Raw genomic sequence first — 20,243 nt, 5'->3', positions numbered from 1 at the left:
CCTTAAAATCATGCACATGATAATCAGTTGTCTACTTTATGCTTCCTTGGTGCCATCTGAAGCCCTTCTCACTGATTGAGGTGGTTGGGCATCCATAGGAATAAGGAGGCTATATGGGGAAAAGGAAACCCAGCAGATCATGGCTCTCCATAGTGGGTCTGCAGAAAATGTGTTTCATCACACCCACACAATTCTCTGCTGTTGGAGCATTTGAACCCACCCAAACACCAAGACTGAAATAGGAATCCCATAAAGATACCCTAACCCTTTGTGGATTTCCTGAGACTTACGGGAGTTTCTTGCAACTTAAGCACTTGTAGATCGGAAGAGTAAAGTTCTTGCTCATTGCGCAAGAGAAAAGCACTGTTTGCAATAAAAATAAATAAATAAAAAAGATAAAAAAGGACAGGATCAAAATGAAGTTGCATATAGCATTTTTTTTTCCCTAATAAAATCTCTGCAGCACCACAGGTATATAAGATGCAATTTAAACAGCTGGGATATGTAGGGATGCATGTTCTTCCCGGAAGAATAGGTTGTGGAATTGAACATGTCAAAGAGGATTATGTATGAAGGAAATTACTGTTAAATATAACAATTGAAAAATCTGTTTTGCAAATTATTTTTGTGTATGTACAATATTCATGTCAAACTGTCAGCATAATTGACGGCAAGTTGATAGAAAAATTGCTGTTTTGCTGCAAAAGCACAGTAAAGAAGGAAAGATGGGTTCTAAATGAAGATGAATGTTGGCACAGAGGGTTTCAAAAGTTCAGTGAAGCATTTTCTCTATGAAAGAGACACAGGAGCCAAATTCATTCCTGTCTTAGTGCTGTTAACCTCAAAGGGCCATGACACCAGGGATGAATTTGACCCACTTATCAGAATAATTCAATATTTATTTTGTTGTAAAATTGGCAGGAAAATTGTTGCAGGTGTTCATTTAACTTTCTAATTTTCAGCTTTTCATCATGGTCTGTGCTGAGTGATGCCTGTCAACACAGCAAAATTATTTTCAGCAGTACAATCGATAGTACAAACACGTCCTTTGTTGAAGAAGTGCCAGGAGGGCTGAAGTTTTTCTGTGATGCTGGTTGATTCCAGATTTAACTGCCATATCAGGACAATATGAAGTTTTGAATTTTAGAGGTCTGTCATGTTTATAAAAGTGTCTCAGGGAGGAGAAGTTAGGACAGCACTAGTAAATGTAAGTTTCTACTCATATGAAGAAGCACTCCATGTGTATTTGGCTACTATATTTTGTGTTAGTTTAATTCCATAGAGTCCTGGATAATATGATGCAGAATCCACTATCCTTGTTCATGGCTAGTAATGCCCTTCTGTGCAAGTAGCCCTTTTTATTTTTAGGACACTGCTCATGGCCTTTAGCACTCTGCAGCATAAGCAAGGATGTTGAAAATCCGTAGATACTTTGTGTATCGTATTTGGCCAGTCTAAAAGGGCACTAAATTAAAGACCATGAGTGTAATATTGAATTCTTTGAGATGAAAAAGATCTCAACCAATGGCAAACCTGAGAAATCAGATATCTTGGTGGAAATTACATTTAGATGAGATATGTTTTCAGCCTTAGCTGACGTGTCTTTAAGATGTGCAGGCCTGTTTCTTGTTTGTTCTAAAGCTACTTTAACCAAACAGAAAAGGAGTTGTAATTTATTTCTATTTTAAGGTTCCTTTTCCTTGCCAGAAAAGTATGAAGAAGTTATACTGTGAGGGTGAAAATACCCCTCTCTACCTCCTCATTCGTATGCCTTTTATCCCGACCACATTCCTCCCTCAACTAATATTTGACTTGTAATACCATGCTAGAATTCATTTTAATATCATTTTAATTCATTTTAATATCCTCAGTCCAGGGATTATTCAGTAAATGAGGAATTCTTCTGTGGTACAGTGGAATTACAGAAGAGTATGATAGGGGTGCTGGGAAGGACTGCTGTCCGAGTGGTCGTCCTCTTCCCACGGGCAGGCATTCCCAGCTGAGCTGGCTTCCTGACCAGCAAAACAAGGGCTGAATGGTGGAACAGGTCGAATATTTTGTATAACTCTTGATGGGTAGGGGAGGGGAAGATGGGTGGAAAGGGACAACCACGACAATCTCCCACGTTGTCAGCTAAGGTAGTGCTTTGGCCCTGTTTGGGGTCTAGGAGGACCCTGTATAATTCTCTGAAAGCAAAGCAAAATATTTTTGAGGTTACGGGATTTTTTTTAAACCTTTTCCGTCTTGTTCTGCAACATAATGAAAGTTCAAGGAGAGTGTTTTTCAATCCAGTGCCAGGTTAAGATAAAACCTAGAGATTTTGGTTCTGAGGCCAGATCGGAGTTAATCAGAGCCTTGCATCTGTATGCTGGTATGCCAAGACTGGCAGGCACAAGTTCACATCAATTTTGCTTCACATGATGAAAATCTCACAGGGCAACTGTCTCCTGAGGATTTTACTCTCTCAAATAATAAACATGATAAAAATTAACTATGCTGGTCTCCACCAGCATCTGAAGGGTTGTGACAAAAGAAGGTCTTCCGGGTGTAAGATCTAGTTTGAAATCTTAGAGGAGAATTCAAATCCAAGAATTGCAACTTGTTTGCTTGTTTAAAAAAGAAACCATAGACGATTCAAGTAATGGTGCTTCAGAATTTGTCTTAGGTCTAAATGTTTTGAATTATGCATTGTCTTGGATGAGACATTGTAAATTCTAACTAGGAAAGAAGAGATCATGATCTTGGGCAGATGACCTAAGGCTGTAACTAAAACATAAACTTTTAGGAAACAGTTTATCTATCTGAACCTATGTTTTTGAAAGGAAGATCTCTTCCTGTGAACAACATGAAGTGAGAAAGGTGATACTGATAATTGGTGGGGAAGTGACACGAAGAAAGTTCTCAACTCTAGTGCTCCCATAAAGAAAGTTTAACAAGATGACATAGTCATATTACAGAAGGTCTTGGATATTAGGCTTTCACTGTGCTCCAGTTGTAAAACATTTTATAGTGCTGTAAATTATATTATGCTCTGGACTTTGCTTTAGTATCTAAGAAACAGAGTAGAGGCACGGGAGACATTCGATAGCTACGTATGTGTTCTGTAATCATAAATCACGCTACTGTTAATGTTGATACAGGAACATTACAGTGTTTAAAACAACGCTGTGAGCAAATACTTTTTTTAATATTCTGCCGACTCTTGGTCTCTTCTGCTAGAATCCAGAAGAACGTGAATTAAAACAGAAACCATGTATTTTCTCTGACATATGTTATCTAAAATGATTAAGTTGTTCCTTTAATTATCAAGATTAAGAAAACTATAAGAAATCTGCTGATGCTCATCAGCAAAGCCCTGCTTCAATATCAAAATTTGTATTTCTTCAGTCGAGTGACACTGATTTGTACCAACTGGGTGTCTGGCTCTGTAGCTAAGCCCCGGCCTTTCAGTTAGCTCAGAATTTACTCAGAAATGCGTGAAATCAGCTAACACTAGTAAATCCGATAGCTTTGTTATTCATTAAAGCTAATAGATGACCCATTATTAGGCCTAAGGGTGTGCAAGTCCACAGAAAGGCATAATTAGCTTCTGTTGTTAGTTGAAAGTACGTTCACAATGCTAAAAAAGCTGGAAGGCTGGACATAAAGCAAAGACACTCGGTGTTTTCCTTTGTCTTAAGACAATTTGGCAGGATTACGCTGTATGTAAACATTTACAGTACAACAGTGTTTTGAGAAAATATTCTGCAGGGTCACTATAGCAACCTGCTTAGGAAATTGTAAATCTACCCAAGAATTATTGGAGTCAAGCAGGGTGTGTGTGTTTGTGCACATGTGTATGTGTGAGAGGGAAATTTTGCAAGGTCACTGGAATATTGTTGGAGGCCGTTCATATATCCTACGGCAGGCCAAAACGCGGAGACCAAAAGTATTCTGGTGACGGCGCTTGCAGGCTCAGCTGGGAACATATGGCAGTCCTTGCAGCCGGGATTCCTGCTTTATCTTGCACTTGTGCATTTGGCGTTTCATTCCCAGGGATGTCAAGGCTGCTTTGTGGTGGGCTGAGGGGGAACGGTGCACAGGCAAGATGCCTCCCTCTTGTAGAGGGCTGTCACGTGGGCAGCCTGGCACCTGGCTTTGAGCTCAGATACCCGACGTACGTGACCCCATGCACCTTTAGGCTCATCCACCAACCTCATTGCATGCGTAGGTGGTTGGGACAGATGTGGCTTGCAGGAGCTGCCCGGGATGAGCGGTGCACGCTGCGGGGGCCGGTGGGTGCAGCAGGGCTTCTCACTGTAGCAGGGATGACTCCCACCGTGTAATGTTAATGGGAATAAAATGTCACAGAACATGCCGTTCTTATTTACTTGTGCTGCGGTGACACCACGCGTACCAATTTAAATATGGCTCTCCTGTGAGCACAATAGCTGCGTGTGAAGAGGCAGCGTTAGCTTGCAGGCTGCATGCGTGAAACAGCCAAAGGACGAAAACGCACGCCAGAGCAGCGGTGCTACCTCCCGGTCTTACAGCAAATCCGTGTCCTGGCAGGCCTTCCTGTCCTTCCAAACAGTTGGGGTTTGTCAGAAATGATTAAAAACAGAGACGCAGGATACACCTAGCGGGCTGTTTTCTCTGGTACGCAGAAACTAGCTTTCCGTAGCACAACTGTACGTAAGGCTGCGTGAGGCTTTTCGTCAGAACAATGTTTAAATGTGAGGTACTGAGGCATGAGGAAGTTTTAAGCAGAAAACGAAACATGCTAAAAACATAAGTGCGTTATTGTCTATTTAGGATCTGATTCTGCATTCCTTAATTTCCCTGGGAATCTGTGGGACCGTTTGTGTAGCAAAATACTGCTCGGTGCTGTTTTCACTGAGATGATTGGCAAGATGAGGCTCTTTTCTGCTTACTTGTAAGCAAAGCAATTAAAAGAAAATCCAGATTCGACTGCCAGTGTTTTGTTTTTTTTTTTTCCCATTGTTGAGGAATGGAGGAAGGAGGAAAAGGAGTAACATGATTTCTGATTTCTTTTCAAGGATGAACGTTACTGCATAAATGTCGCTGACCCATGCTGTATTGGCAGGTGATAACTAGAAAAGAAAACTGGGCAAATTTCCAACGAGTAGCTGTAGTTGGTAGTAAAAGTGCAATCTGGCTGCTGTGGCTGAAATAAACGGTCATTAGGACTGATTAAAGTCAGATTTAGGGTGACTCAAACAACCTAAAAGGGGGAAACCACAGGCGGTTTCACATAGTTTATAATATACTTGTGGAGTTATTTATATGACTCAGTCTAGTAGAGTGAAAATGAGTATGTTTATAGATTATAGTCAGCTTTGGGACAACACAGGTGATTTTTGATGGAAAGATGTTAGAATGAGATTTTCAAGTGCTGGCTTTCTCTCAGAGCTCTTGCACTGGCCAGTGAGGCTACAGATTGTGTTTTAAGTTGCCTGTCTTACCTGTCTTGAGAAGGCACACATTTTGAAAACTGCTGTGGCTGTTGTGGGGATGGCTATTCCTGTAAGAAAATTTTAAGAAGATTTTGGACCAATTGAAACAGCATGTTTTGATTGTCTAGAGCAAGCTTTTAAAAATATTTTAAAACTATTAAAAATATTGCAAAACAAAACTTCTGAGAATTGCCCAGATGCAGCATAGCAAGATATTCTGAACTATCAAAATGTTTACGTGGCAGGAAAAATGTTTCCCGGTAGGATTTATTTGTCTAGCTGAGAGCAGCGAATCAGCTCCCGTATGTTAAGCTGGAGTAAATCTGTCATAAGTGACATCAAGATTGGGCTTACTGCATTACATTTATTTGCTTCAGCCGTCACAAAATCAGTAGATGGAAAAAAGGCTTTTTGTTTATCTATCGTGATAGCAGTAAGAGTGTCGTGCATTTCTCTGATCTATTCCTTGCCTTGATAGACTTTATATACTCTGTGTCAAACTATGTATATGTATGCAAAAGTGTAAATTTATGGCTGCATTTATGGTATTAGGCAAGTATTTATTGGTTTTAAACACCATTAGTCTGGAAATCGACCAGAACTTTGACCTTTTTATGATGTGATTTACTGCCGTGAGCCTTCAAATTCCATGGACTCCATTTAAGCAAGTTTCAGGTCTTGGCAGGACAAAAACCTGAGCTAGAGCTGTCTCTAACCCAGTGGGGAACTGCTAAATTGAGCGAGTAACTGGACTGGGGCAACGAGGGTGATCATTTAAAGCTGTGGGGCAAGCCCAGCTCCATCACTGGGATCTGGCGTGGTTGGCCTTGATATCTGACTTGCCCTGCATTCGTAACACCAGACAATTTTGTGCCATGATGTTTTTGTTTTGGTATATATCGCACGGCATACCATGAAGGCTTTACTGACTTTCAAAAACAAGAAACAAAGGGCTGAAAGGGTTTGGGTGCAAAAGGTAGTGCATAGCGATTGCACAGGAGAGCTTTGTTCCTGTTTGTGATTTATCGAGCAGGTTTTGTGTAAGAGGGGAACAGCTCTTTAAACTGATGCAATGAATACTGATGTTTGGGTTCCTTGTGCATTTAGGTCTCTCATACACAAGCGTATTTCCCTCTGGTATAAATTGGATTTGAATGCGAGGAGCTGATGCAGACCTGTTACAGTGAGGGTTCTCTCAGCTGGCTGGGGCTGGTGGGGGACAAGGAGCAGCAGGAGGCTCTGGTGATTGCCAGGACACATCTCCACCAAGGGACATGCTTCAGGAGGGCCCTTCCTGCCTCTCCTTGCACTTCATGTGAGAAAAGCGTATTTCTTCTCAACTCATGCAAATAAGGGTTCAGGGGTCAGCTCCCTAATTTGTGGCTGCGTAAACAGGAGATTCCAGGGATGTTTGCCTTTGGTGTGCAGGGGGTGAAGGCAGCTACCTTGCCCTACTCGAGATAAAGTGAGTTTTGGAGAAAAATGCAGTTTCCACAGACCAGCACTCAGCTGGCATTGTGTTGAGTTTTGGGTAATTTCTGACCGTGATCATCTCAGAAAGAATCCCGTGCTGGCTTCCCGGGGCAGCAGGAGCACCTGGCTGGGTTGGAATGGCTGCACGCCCTCACCTGTCCTGCCCCCTGCTCCTCTGCAGCAGAATGCTCCCCTGAGGGTCCTGCTGCATCCACCTTGGCTGCTTGGGCCCCTATGTACCAGCTGGGAGGGTTGCATCCCCTCCTGCCACGTGAGCCAGGACCCTGCTTTCGCCATTATGGTCATTGCTGGCCCTCCTCTGTCATTTAACATTTACAAGCTGCCCAAATGATTCACCAGGCTCAATTTTTGGCATCTCATTTGCACGCATCATTTTACTGACCTTGGTTGTAAGGCACCGATCAATATTCAGCAGTAACCGTACAGAGATAAGAGAACATTATTCACTTACATTCAGTTCTGGTTATTGCTCTACGGCTGATAAAACAATTAGAAAAAAAAGGGATCTTTACCTAGCCAGTCAGTAGCAGCTTGATGCGTGCAGCGACATTTCTTCAAAAGGACTGCATATATATTTTTGATGGTGAAATGAATGTTTCTAATGTGAAACTAATTAGTCTTTTCTTTTCTTCATGAGTGTGTCTGCATTTCCTGAATTAATGAAAGGGGTTTTTGCCTTTGGTGTAAGTTGGACATGATCAGCTCTGATTTTGCTTCCTGTTTGTGAGTGTGTCTTATGATAATTTTAATGAGTCAGGCCTAAAAAAGAATGTACTTACTGCATTTGTTTCACACTGTGTCAGACTGCGCGGTATTAATGAGCACTTGTGGGTGTGCAATTCTTTTCCCAATTGAAATACCAGCAGTTTAGACTCACAGGCACACTTGTAAAATGTGCTGTCTGAAATATTCGCAGGCTGTATCTGCAATGTCAGAAAGAAAATGCCTGAATGAAAGTGACTTAAGAATAGGCTGTGAGTCAGGGCAGCCATCTCTGGTTTCTATAATAGATACAATGAGAAGAAATATAGAATGTATTTATTTTTTGAATAGGATGGGTGGGGGAGAGAGACAGGAGGGAACCATCCGTTTGTGTGTCCGGAAGCTAAATAGAGATGTGTCTAAATGATTAGTTTAAATTGCTGGTGCATTCATTAGAGAAACCCCCATAAGCGGCTGGGAAACCTAGAGAAGCTGTGAACAGAGAACAAGGGGAGCTCATAAAGGCAGGGGAGACTGAACGGCAGCCAAGGGGACGAGCAAAGCACCGGGCAGCGCGGAGGCCAGGGCAGCCACCATGCCGACATGCTTCCTGAGCTTTTTTTTTCCCCTCCTCCTCCCGGAGGCCCATCGAGCAACTCCCCTTTTGTGCTCATCTGAGCAAGCAAAACAAAGAAGTTTGCTTAATTAAAAGGCTGTCTTTTCTTTCCCCCTATAAAGGGGCTGGAGGAAAATAGCGTGCCGCTGTGAGCGCGAGGGAGGGCTGGGGACGCCTGGTGGGGCTCCCCCCCGCCGGCAGTCCCGCTCCCTGAGCAGAAGTAGGACAGCCAGTCGGTTCATTCGAGTGGATGCTCTTGGTTCAATGGGACATTCTTCCCCTAAAACTCCTGGTAAGACCAGAGCCTCGCTGGTGCGGTGGGGAAGGGGAAAGCATTTTGTGCACAGACTGTTTATTTACAGACACTTTCTGGAAAGGGGGAAAAAAAAGTGAGAAGAAAGGAAAAGGAAAGTAAGGTGCAGAGCTATAAACACGTTTGGGAGTGAAATGAGGCTGGTACAGTCACCTTTTCCATCATATATACCCCTCTCCTAAGCTGTTAAAATAACCTTGCCTGCTAAGAACAAGCACTTTGCTAGAGCTTTCAGACCGATTGCTTTACTCTGATTATTTGCAGAGTACAGGCGGGTGCCTGAAGCCTTTATTCCTGATGAGAACTACAGATGCTGGCCATCTTACCATCACAAAGGCTGCCTCCTCTCCGTGTTTGACGTCAATGAAGCCATCGAGATCTGTGACAGCTACTCCCAGTGCAAAGCTTTCGTCTTGACTAACCAGACGACTTGGACAGGTAGGTCACAGGTGCTGCTGAAGAGGAGCAGCAGCAGCTGAGTCATGTATGCTGGTTGCTTCAAGCGTTTCAGTACCACTTGGGGAGCGTGCTGCGCTGGACTGTGGGAGCCACCATTGACAGCAACAAGAGAGAAGAGTTTCTGATGCTTCAATGGAGGTCTTTTGGGCTTTGCTGGGACATTTTCTTGCCTCCCTTCAGGGGAGCAGGAATCTGCTGGTAGACCCAAAGGAGCAGGCACCAGAGGGCTTTAGGATATGCACCATAGGTTTCCAAACCGTAGAGTACAAAATTTGATTTTGAAGTACAGCGACAGAGATAACAACAGAAATCTGTGACCTGTTTCTGCAGTTAAATGTGCAGGCCGTGGTGCAACATCTGGGTTTACATAAACCTTTCCAATCCATATCGTTGTTGCAGTTTGACACAAAACCAAACAGGTTCTCCCACGCATCTAGCTGGGACTTCCCGGCTGGTGTAAGAGATGTTCTCGTGCTGGTGGGAACAGCGTACTGCCCGTAGGGCTTTGGCTGAAGGACAGTGAGGAGGGGAGGGTTTAAACCAGTTAGAGGTGGAAATGCCCAGTGCATTTCAGCTGGGAAACTACAGGAACTTCGAGGGGAAAATCCCATTTGCTACCACAACTCATTTTCTTGTCTACCAGAATATGCTTCTTGAAAAGATAAATACACTTTCCAAAAGGTTTGTGGGCCTGGCAGTCTCAGTGTGGTTCCCCTGAAGGCAGCCAGTCTGTGCTGATTAACATCAGTGGAGCATCGATCCTAGCTCGTGGCTGCTGAACCAGACCGAGGCTTGTTTCAGGGAGCTCCACAGCACTCCAAGAAGCGAAAATGTTACAAGTGCCTTCTAGAAAGAGACATGATTGTGTGTATAAGGTGGACTGGACTAAATTCGTGCTCTTCTGTCGTCATCTCATGAGATAAAGCCCCCACTGAAGCCAGTGTGAGGTTTTTCTCCCATGATGACTGGTTGTGCACGTGTGTCCTGTGGACTCTCATCCTGTGACTGCTCTGCATCTTCTCCATGCACACAGTGCTGTTCTCCTGCTTGAGCAATCTCAAGTAATTTTGGCTAGAGCCAGGTTGATTACCCTACTCCTGTGTTTGAGAGGAAGGTGGATGATGCGAGCCAAGGCTTGGGAAAGCTGATTTAAGGCCTTGCTGTTCCACAGATTTCAGCACGGCAAGTTATTTAGGTTCTAAGACTCAGCTCTCTGTCTGTACAGCTGCGATCACAGCAGGTTTTAACTTTATAGTCAAAATTTACTCTGTGTGCAGTTGGGTGCTTTGGTTGTACTTAACTGAGCAACATAAATACACTCCAAAGTCAGGGTTGTATATGTGCCTGTTTCTCAGTGCAGGTCTCCAGCTCTGAAAGTAACACGATTAAAGAGAAACTACACATACCAGGGCGTTTTAGGCAGTACTGCTACAGCTTTCTGTATTTCTTCTGCTTCTGAGAGATTTGAACAGAGACTTATATGGATCCAAGAGTAACTTAATTTATATTAACCTTGCCTGTGGCTAACCAGTGACTACTAGGTCATCATGTCAGACTATCTGTAGTCAGACTTTTGAAGTTAACTCACATACTAAAAAATAATTCTTACGTCACATGGAAATTCCTAGGAAGTTTAGAGCAGCTCCTGTCTCAGATTTTGATGTTAAAAGCAAATGAGACATAGCAGCCATATTTCAAGTGTTATTTTTTCATTCCCTTTTCTGTGCCATCCCTGACATATAAGCACACAAGTCCCTGCAATGTGCAGCATGGAAATTTGGTTAGTAATTGAGGCATCCTGTTTGCCATGTGATACTTCTAAGAAAATAGTGTTATGGGAGCCCCCTAGAGAGGCAGGCTGGGAGTAAAGAGCAATTGTTTCTTCTGAATATTAGAGTGTGAAGGCAGAGGTTGAATAGCTGTGGAGAATACCTCTGTGGCCTCTGCTCCAAGGAACTGCTGTGTCTGAAGGAGAGCAGGTAGATAGGGATGTGAATAAGATACTGGTTCAGCAAGCAAGTACAAGACCTGTACTGCAGCTCCCATGGACAGCAGTGAGTGAAACCTCACTAAAATCAGTCACGCTGGAATTGGCAGGGTGTCTTGCACTGCCAAGGGGTTCTCAATGGATGTGGATTTATTTATTTTTTGTATGAGGAGTAAATGCCTTGCTCCAGAATGTGTAAAAAACCCAGAGCTACAAAGTGATCAACAAGAGCTATTTCAGAGCAAGTAATGCTTAATGTATCTTGTGCTGATCAGTACGGCAAAGATTCAAACGTGCAAAGATGATTCTGCTCCTGTACAACCAAATGTCTGCCCTTTATTTAAGCCCTGAACCCAGGCCCATTTATATCAGTGGGAGAGTCTTTAAAGACATTTTTTTCTTTAAAGATTATGTTAAATTTGTATTAAAATCTTCAGACCTCTCTTTCCTTTACCTTGTTAGCTATATGCAGCCATATCTTGACCATAATCACATAAGAATAAACATACAGAGCCCAGGAGAGATCAGTGTACCTTGAAGTGAAAGCATTTCAGTTTTATAACAGTTGAAGTTAAGAAAAAGTTCAGTGTTGGGGTGCCTAAATGGTGTACAGGTTGATTGTGAATATGAAATGTCAGTACTGTAAAGCAGGCAACCTTTTGCTCATCACTTCTAGTTACCTTTTTTTCCTCCCTCCCCTCTCCTACTCCGTGCAGGTCGGCAGCTTGTCTTCTTCAAGACGGCCTCAAATCATATCATGCCTGATCCTGACAAGATAACGTATGTGAAAGTGACAGACTGACAGCTAAAGTGGCTCGGTCTGATGCGTGAGTGACAAGAGCTGTTTGTGTATAAATATAGGCAGCTGTTATGTATAGGACGGCTGTGGATGGGGAGATAATTGCACTATTACTCATTCTAATCTATAGAGTGCTAAACAAAACTTTAAAGAAATAACCTGCATGACCAGGATGAATGTGCAATAAAACAACACTTTGAAAATGTGATTTTAAAACAAAGCAAAGTACAAAATACGATACACTGTTGGGATGTAATTTTGCTTACAAATCAGCTGGCAGCTCTAGCTTTTCTAACCAAGGTTAGCATGACCTTTCTGACCTGTGCGTGTGTGTACAGGGATGGAAACTGATCATTTCTACGAGAAGTCTGTATTCTCTGCATTGATATTTATTTGGGCACGTACAACTGAGTAACTGAAGCATATCAGTTTGTAAGCTAAGTATCAAACATTACCGAAGACAATCAGCATTCGTGTTAACATTATCAAATATGCAATAGCAACATGTTTGTCAAAATGAAGGAATTGGTTATGTTTAGAATTGCAAGACTGTAGCTAATTTTCTTTTTTGCTTCCAATATTATCACAAAGGTTCGTATTTTTTTAATTTAAAAGAGCCATTTTGTAGGTCTAGCAAATCACATAAGCATATGAATGGTCCCACTGAAAGGCTAGGGACTTACCCAAGCGCTGAGTGCTTTGCTGAATAGGGATAGGCCTAAGCATATGCTTACAATTAAGCCTGTGCTTAAGACTTTTGTTGAATCGAGTCTGAATTGTTCATGAAGCAACATCTTTGACAGACTGGTAAAGCAATCCATCTGGTTGAACAGGACTATTTTATTGAATATCTTGCAGTTATTCATATTTTTTTATCATCAAATCCTTGGTTTTCTAAGGCACCGCTTGCTAATTCTTAGAGTGAATGAAGTAAATGACCTCAATAATGGTAATTGAATGCTAGCCTTAATTCTATATAAAATGCTTTTTATAGGCATGGTGTGTCTAGAAAATTTGCTTTCAGTGAAAGCAATAAAGTAAATGCTAAAGTGACCAATGTCATACTGTTTTGTAGTTTGTACAGCCAGGAAAAAATGTGCTTTTGTTTCTTAAATTGTTTATTTTTGTAAAAAATAAATAAAAGATAAATATGATCTCTTTCATACTCAGTTTTCCTGTGTTGCAAATAAATGCCGAAATCCAGTGAAGACTTAACCATAATGCATTGTAAGTCACATTACGCATGGGATACTATTTCCAGGAACAAACTGAGGTTGCATCAGTGTCTTCCACGAAGGATGGGTTTCACAGAAGCTTTATCTATGGGCTTGCCTGTCACAAAGCAAGTGGCCGTTATAAAACGCCTCAGCAACCTTTCTTTGTGGTTTGAGTCATGTCAGCACCAGTCTTTTAACATTGGGAATGGGAGAGGATGAGAACAGAACCTGAAGTAATTAGCAGTGGTGCTAAATGATGTTTTTCTTGCTGCGCTTTACCAAGAAGAGAGAGGGAAGGATGGATGGCAGGAGAGCGGGGAAGCCGGGAAGAAGTGTTATAGCCTGAGTGATTACGCAGGAGGGATGGTCTGATAGTGACACGGTTGGCAGCAGGTCTTGTCTCACCACGGTTTCTCCGAGGTCACTGATACCCTAACGACTTCTGGCAATTCACTGAAGTGACATGCTGTAATGGCCGTAACTCACAAATTATCAAACTGCCCCCCGTAATAGCTCAGCTGATTGTGTCGCAGTGCACTTAGGAACCCATCAATCACACTGTGGTAATAAACAAACACTACAGATTCTTCTAAAATTGCTACATGAATCATGCCAACACATACTGCACAGTTCATTGAAGTGATCTGGGTTGTTGGCACTGAGGTGCTGGTATGTATTTTGAAAGTCTTTAACCTCCTGTGATTGCCTTCCCATTAAGTGCTGTACACCATTCCAAAAATACTCAGCATTTAAAAACAATGTGGATGGCTTAAATCCTTTAGCTACGTTCCTAGATAAAATTTATCAACAGTTAAAAGAAAAAAGATATCTGGGGCAATTCCTTAATATTGTAGGCAGGTAACTTAGGATAGTTTCATTTCATTGTTTTCTGCACGCCTGAAAAAAACAGCTCTGAAGTCAGATATTTTTTTTTTATCTCTGGAATTAAACTTGCCAAACCAATTTACATCAGCTTTTGCAAACGGAGATCAAGTAAGCAAGAAAGAAACATAGCCATGAGCCAAGAAGCTGGATTCTGGATTACAGCAGTAATCAACTTTATACAGGCAATTTTATAACTCTTTGAGAGTAAGGCTTTCCAATGGAAATGCTGATTAAAATCTTAATAAGAGAGGCGTGATACTACAGTAAGTGAGTTTAATAGCTGTAATAAGCACTGGTAAAAGTCTGAATTTATGGGGAGAGTGTCTTTGGCAGCTGTGGGTCTGATTCAGCAAAGTGCCTGACTGGCGCTTGTGGCATGGAAACCCCTGAGAAGCCACGGAGGAGGAGGAGGCAAGGCACAAAAGGAGCTGGCAGGTCTGCACCCCTCAGCCTGGGAGCTGTACCATGTTTTCTGTGGAAAAAGGCATTTCTCTCTCTCTCTCCCCCCCCACCCCCCCAACATTTTGACTGCTTTTTACATTTCCTGGCTTACTCCAGCCACAAGGTAGAAATATGAAAGAAGACACCCACATAGCTTTAAATGACTGATGTCTGTGTGTGTGCATGCACATGTGTGTATGTGTACATTTATTTATGTCCGTGTCACACTGAACAGAGATTATTTACCCAGTGAAAAACCAATTGGCTACGTACAAAATGAAGTGCTAAACAGGATGTTGAATTCATCTGGAGAAGTGAGAGCTCCACGAAGTCGCGGCTCTCTGTGGGCTGTGCTGAGCGCTCATTCCAGCCTGGGGCTGCAATGCCCTGGCCAGGCTGCAGCTCAAAGCACCTCCAAGATGTGCACATGGTCCCTGTGCTGGTCCCATGAAGGGGTCACACTGTCCCCGGTGCTGGGAACAGATTTCAGGCAATGAAGCAGGCGCTGCTCAGCATCACCTCTGACCTGACATCCCGAGGGATGTAGTGGAGACGTGCTAAAAGCGTGGATGGAGCCACTGGCAGCTGCGGTATGTAACACTGCCCAGGAAGACGTGGAGGAGAGACCTTCCCACCAAGAGAACCAGTGGGACCTTCCCACCTGCTTGGCAGAAAAGGGTGCTGCCATCTTCCAGTGGTCAGGCCCTTTCAGTCTCCTGGGAAATAAAATTGCCTTACGAGTTTTGGTCTTCGCTTAGACCAGACTAAGAATGTGTTCTATTTTACTGTATCATTTGTGAGCCTACTGTTTTCTGTCTCGTCATTTCACAAAGCTTTTCTGCCAATCTTTTTTTTTTTTTTTTTTAAAGTAGAAAGCTGAGGTCTTGTGTATTCAGCTCTAGAAACTGAGGTTGTTAAAACACATCTAAGAGAAATCTGTGGTGAAATTTGCAACAGGACCATGAGTGTTCATCACCCTGGCAGAAAGCCTGAGAACAAAAAAGCCTGAAAGCCTCTGTTGTCAGCTGAGGAGCTCAGGTAAGTTTGTATAGGGAGTAAAGGGGGTTAGATGTGCAGTGCAAAGTCAATGAAAATTTCAGATATTCTTCCAACACAAAATAAAGGAATTTAGTGCAAGTACTGCTGCCTAATTTACTTTTCCCTGCCTTTTCCTGCTTCACAGAGGTATTTTCCTTAGTGCTGCTTGCAGCCATGACCACTAAGTTTCCCATAAGATTTGTAAGAAGGCATGCAGACTGGGGCACAGGACAGCAGCTCAGCATGAAGCCAGGTCTTCCTACGAACAGCTACTGCGTGTGGTGTGGTAACTGCTGGGGATCACTGTGCTGGAGCTAGACCTGACCATAGTAGGTCCACAGCGCATGGTGAAGGAGCTATTCTCCTTCCAAAATTGGCCCTAACAGACCACTTCTACCACAGTTAACAACAAGTTAATGCAACCTCGTGTTTATACCATGTGAGGAACAGTACAGACTTGATTAACCAGTCAGTTCTGGACAAGCATCCTGAAGGATGAAGTTACCCATGGGGGCTCTCTGCCATGGTCATGGAGCGCTTCCTGCAGAGCTGTCCTGCAGCTGCGCTGCGCTGACCCTATAAATGCTTATAAGGCCCCGTGACTTCAGGCGCTGCTACTATTTAGGGCGAATAAGACACTTCTGTTGATAATAATTTAGATTAAGAAAATTATTTAGAGAACTTGTAATTCAAAGCATTACAGGTGATAGCGATCAACCAGAGATCATGTTATGTTGCCTGTCAGAGAGAAATACATGAATACAGGGGTGTAGAAACTTCAATGTAGAGTCTTATCTTGTATATATACTTAAATATACTTAATATACTTAAAGACTAAAATAAAACCTAATAATAATAATAAAATAAAACCTAAATATACTTAATATACTTAAAGACTAAATAAAACCTACTACCAGAGAACAGCAACAACAAAGGAAAAAATGCAGCAGCAATTTTATCCAGGTAATCATGTCTCTAACTTTTGGGTCAAAATGTGAAACACTGTTGAAAGAAGTCAGACAGATTTGAGTTGAAAAGACTCAATCAAAATCTTCATCAATCAATCGCAGAAATAAGAAAATGGGACTCAAAGAAGAAGAGGAAGGTTTGTGAAAAGCATGCAGTATATGAAGACTTTACAATCATAGTCTGTTTAATATTTTTTTTTGAGATGTGATTGTTTGATTCTTTTTAAGAGAAAGTGTGTTTTTCTCTTAAGAGTTTCAAGCTGATGTGAGATGCATCAGGCTGACTCAGGCTGACTGCCTCTGAGAGCTCCCAGTACGTGTAGGGTCTGTATCCATCCTTCAGCACAGACGTGGACCTTGGCATTTTAACCCTGACAGGTAAGTTGCTTGCAAGTAACTACAAGTAATTCTTTTCAAGTTGACATGGAAGATTTTCAGAGCTGCCTTTTAAAAATGTGAAGGAAGCAAAGCATCACATCTCTTCTCTTTGTAGTTGCATGTGGTCAACAATTGCCTTTGTTTAATAGGTGCCCCACTTCCCATGCAAGCTGAAGGGAAATATAATTCAGTAGGAGCCATCCTGATTATGAAAGTATCTTTGATGTCAAGCCAGAGGCCAAACAACACATTTATTAGGAATTGTGGCTTGTAAACAAAAAATCCCTGCTCACCACAGTTTTTCAGCAAATGATTGTGAGGCTAAGAAGGAAGACTAAACTATCCAGCAACTACTTGAAATGATAAAGCCAGAATCTGATCTTACTTAGCTTGATTTTACCAGGGTAATTCAGTTAATCCTTGATTTATGTTCTCACAAAACAGAATCAGACTGTTAGATGAGCAGCTATGGAGTAGGAACTAAATAAAACCTGTCTCTTGAATCTAAATGCTTTGACCATATAAGTGGGGAAAAATACACTGATTTTTCCCCTATATATGTACACATACATGTGTATGTGCACATGTATAGGTTTCCGTGAGAGTCGAACAATGATAATCTTACTCTTAAGGTGGAAGCTTTAGCAAAACTAAACATATTAAGGACACACTATTCAATAAATAACCTCAGGAAAGGAGTAAGTAACATATTTACACTTACGTTTAACAGGTTTAAAGTCATCCTCATTTATCATCCTTCTGCTGAGTTCAAGTACGTCCTAACAACAATTCAATTTTCAACATTCAGAAGTAGCCAGCATGTATGAAGATAATGTTTCATATTAGTATTTACAAATTGGAGCTTCTATAAATACACTAGAAGGAATGTGAAGCAGCCAGTCAGACAAATAGATGACCAGGGGCACAGTGGCAGTTTTAGAAGTGTATGTACTTCACTTTTCATACAAGACCTTGGCTTTGTGTGAGTTTGTGACCTATTAAAACCTTGTATGACCTATTAGCAGATCTTACCTCATTCTTGGACACAAGCTACTGATCTGATCTACTAATGAACACTACTGTTTTTACGTATTTTACCGTCCCAGCCTTTAGTCCCAAGAGTGGCAAACCCAATGCCTGTTTCAAGAATGAAAACACTTCAATTAAACATCAGGTTTTCATCTGTATATGGCTCTGATTCCTGATTCAGGATGAAAGTTAGATAACAGATCTTAAGCAGAGAGAATACTACAGAGGCAAAAAATAATGTCTGCTTTGTTGTATAGGCAACGAGTTTGCAAACAGACTGCATATTCCTCCTGGAGAATTAATGCTTAATGACTTAGGCTGTGGGTCAAGGTGGCAGATGTGAAAGAAATTACATTTTGCTGCCTTATATTGCAGCATATGTTTCATGACCTATAATTATTCTGATATATGGTTCATTTCTTAAAGACCAAGCTCCTTGAATCATGTGGTTACATAAGAACAGACTTCTCTTTGGTTCCTTTTAGCTACTACTAAAAAGTCTGAATAAAAGAGAACTGTATGAGTGTAATAATACTCATGCAATTCAGAAATCATTGTAGTTGTGGTGCAACTGATTCAATTGCACCTAATTCAATTGACTAAAATTAACAGTAATTCCCAAGTGGATGCTGATGCTAAGCAAAAACATCACAGGATGGCAAATATATATAATTCTAAAAGTAATCAGAAAGAGACATGGGAACTATATAACAGAGATACCATTTATATAATAAATATTGGTATGGTGGTCAAAATTTAGTGTGGTGGAGAAACAAGTATGCAGTACCAAAATACCACCCTAAATCTCAGGAACAGATTAACTCTTACCTCCCTGCAGTCACCAGCCCATGTACTATCAGTTCTCAGTTTCTTCAGTGCCTTGCAATTTATTTCTGCCTGAGCTTCATTCTTCCAGTTCTGCCTCACAGGTAGTGGCCTCCTTGTTTGTGAATTTCCAGTAATTCAGTAACAGGTCAGCCAGCCTTGGTTCTTGCTTTGTGTTGCAGTTTACTCACCGAAGTAGCATAGAACATGCCTTCAGCTTGCTTGGAATAAATTTCTTAACTACCAGTGTTCCTAACAAAACTTACTCTAGACTGCTGACAAAAGCTACCTTTCTGCTATGACGAGATAAACCACCCTCCAATGCCATCTAGTGATGCTGACAGAATTTATTCAAAAATCTAGATCTTGTGCTTTCCAAATAACCATTGTGCATGTGTATTTTATGGTTCTTACACTTTCATAGCAAACCAGGAACAAATTTTCTTCAACCAGTTTCAGCTGGCTAATTTACTCAGGTAATTTACTGTGCTATTAGTATATTACATTTTTTTTATTCCTTCCAAATTGTTTGATGCTGTAAAAGGCCACAGATTCTGCTCCAGCTGTCACCTGGAAAGAAAAGTCATTTGGTGCCAAGCGTCCGCATCTTCCATGTTGTGTGCCCTTGATACAAACTCTACCAAAGGACCATGTGATGCTGCCTGTTCAATACCTTCTGAGGGGCATGCATCTCACTTTTAAAGCAGAGGTCTGAGTGTAGAGTCCTATGGAAAAAATAATAATAATTTTAAAACAACACATTATTTATTGTAGCAAGCCAAATATGAATGGCATCAAATTTCTGTTGCCTTACCCTCTTGAGTTGTTGAGGCTCAGGCTGATAAGATTTCATAGAGCCACAGAAAATCTGAGGAACGGAACATGGAGGGGATGAAGGAAGGAATGGCAAATTTGCTGTGTTTAATGTATTGGACACCATCTGTATTTTATTCAAATAGGGTTATATGTTTTGTGAAAATAAAAACCAGCCCCATGAGTCAGTATGTGCAAGGCAGTCACTTGAATATGTATAATGGGAAACATGTTTTAGGTTGGAAGTTGCAAAGGGAAATCAAATGTTTGAAGTGTCAAAGTTGGAAAAATATAAAATACGCCTGACACCGTAGCTATTGAAGCCAAAATGAATAAATCATCATCTCAGGAAAGAAAACCCCACCAAGCTCTTGGCTATAACCTTCATTTTCCTACACTCAAATAAAATTACATACAACCTGATAATTTAACCAGACTTGTCAATAAGAACTGATGGCTTCAACAGACACTATCACTTCATGCTTCAGTGTAGACTTCAGAAGCATCCAGTATATTATCCAAGAAATAAATTTAATGTCAAACTTTTCTCTTTAAGTTGATAGATAGAAGAACCTTACGCAGTGGAGCTGATGTAAAATATGTCATATTGCAGAGCATTAGGGTAAAATGAAATTAATGCCAGCTCAGTAATTTATTCCCTATGTACGGCCTTTCCTGAGCAGTTATATAAGAAGTATTTTAGTATCTTTCTAAGTAGGGCAAGCATGACTTCCAAGAAGGAATTTGAGAGAAACTTTGAGGTTACAATAATAGGAGCCTGAGTTTACACTCCCATTTCTGTTACAGTCTCGCTGTTGATTCC

The 20,243-nt window shown here is 41.5% G+C and overlaps 1 protein-coding gene across 1 annotated transcript in view; it reads left to right on the top strand.

The window, feature by feature from the left end:
• Positions 1-12,980, top strand: part of PKDCC (protein kinase domain containing, cytoplasmic) — a 33,885-nt gene extending 20,905 nt beyond the window's left edge. The window contains exons 6-7 of the mRNA XM_083831447.1: positions 8,846-9,019; positions 11,744-12,980. Of these exons, the coding sequence (XP_083687573.1) occupies positions 8,846-9,019; positions 11,744-11,829 (260 nt within the window). The 3' untranslated portion in view covers positions 11,830-12,980. The remainder of the gene's footprint in view (positions 1-8,845; positions 9,020-11,743) is intronic.
• The last annotated feature ends 7,263 nt before the right edge of the window (positions 12,981-20,243 follow it).

The sequence above is a fragment of the Anser anser genome (assembly GCF_964211835.1).
Source record: "Anser anser genome assembly, chromosome: 3".
Lineage (NCBI taxonomy): Eukaryota > Metazoa > Chordata > Aves > Anseriformes > Anatidae > Anser > Anser anser.
This window is presented reverse-complemented; position numbering and strand designations above follow the sequence as displayed.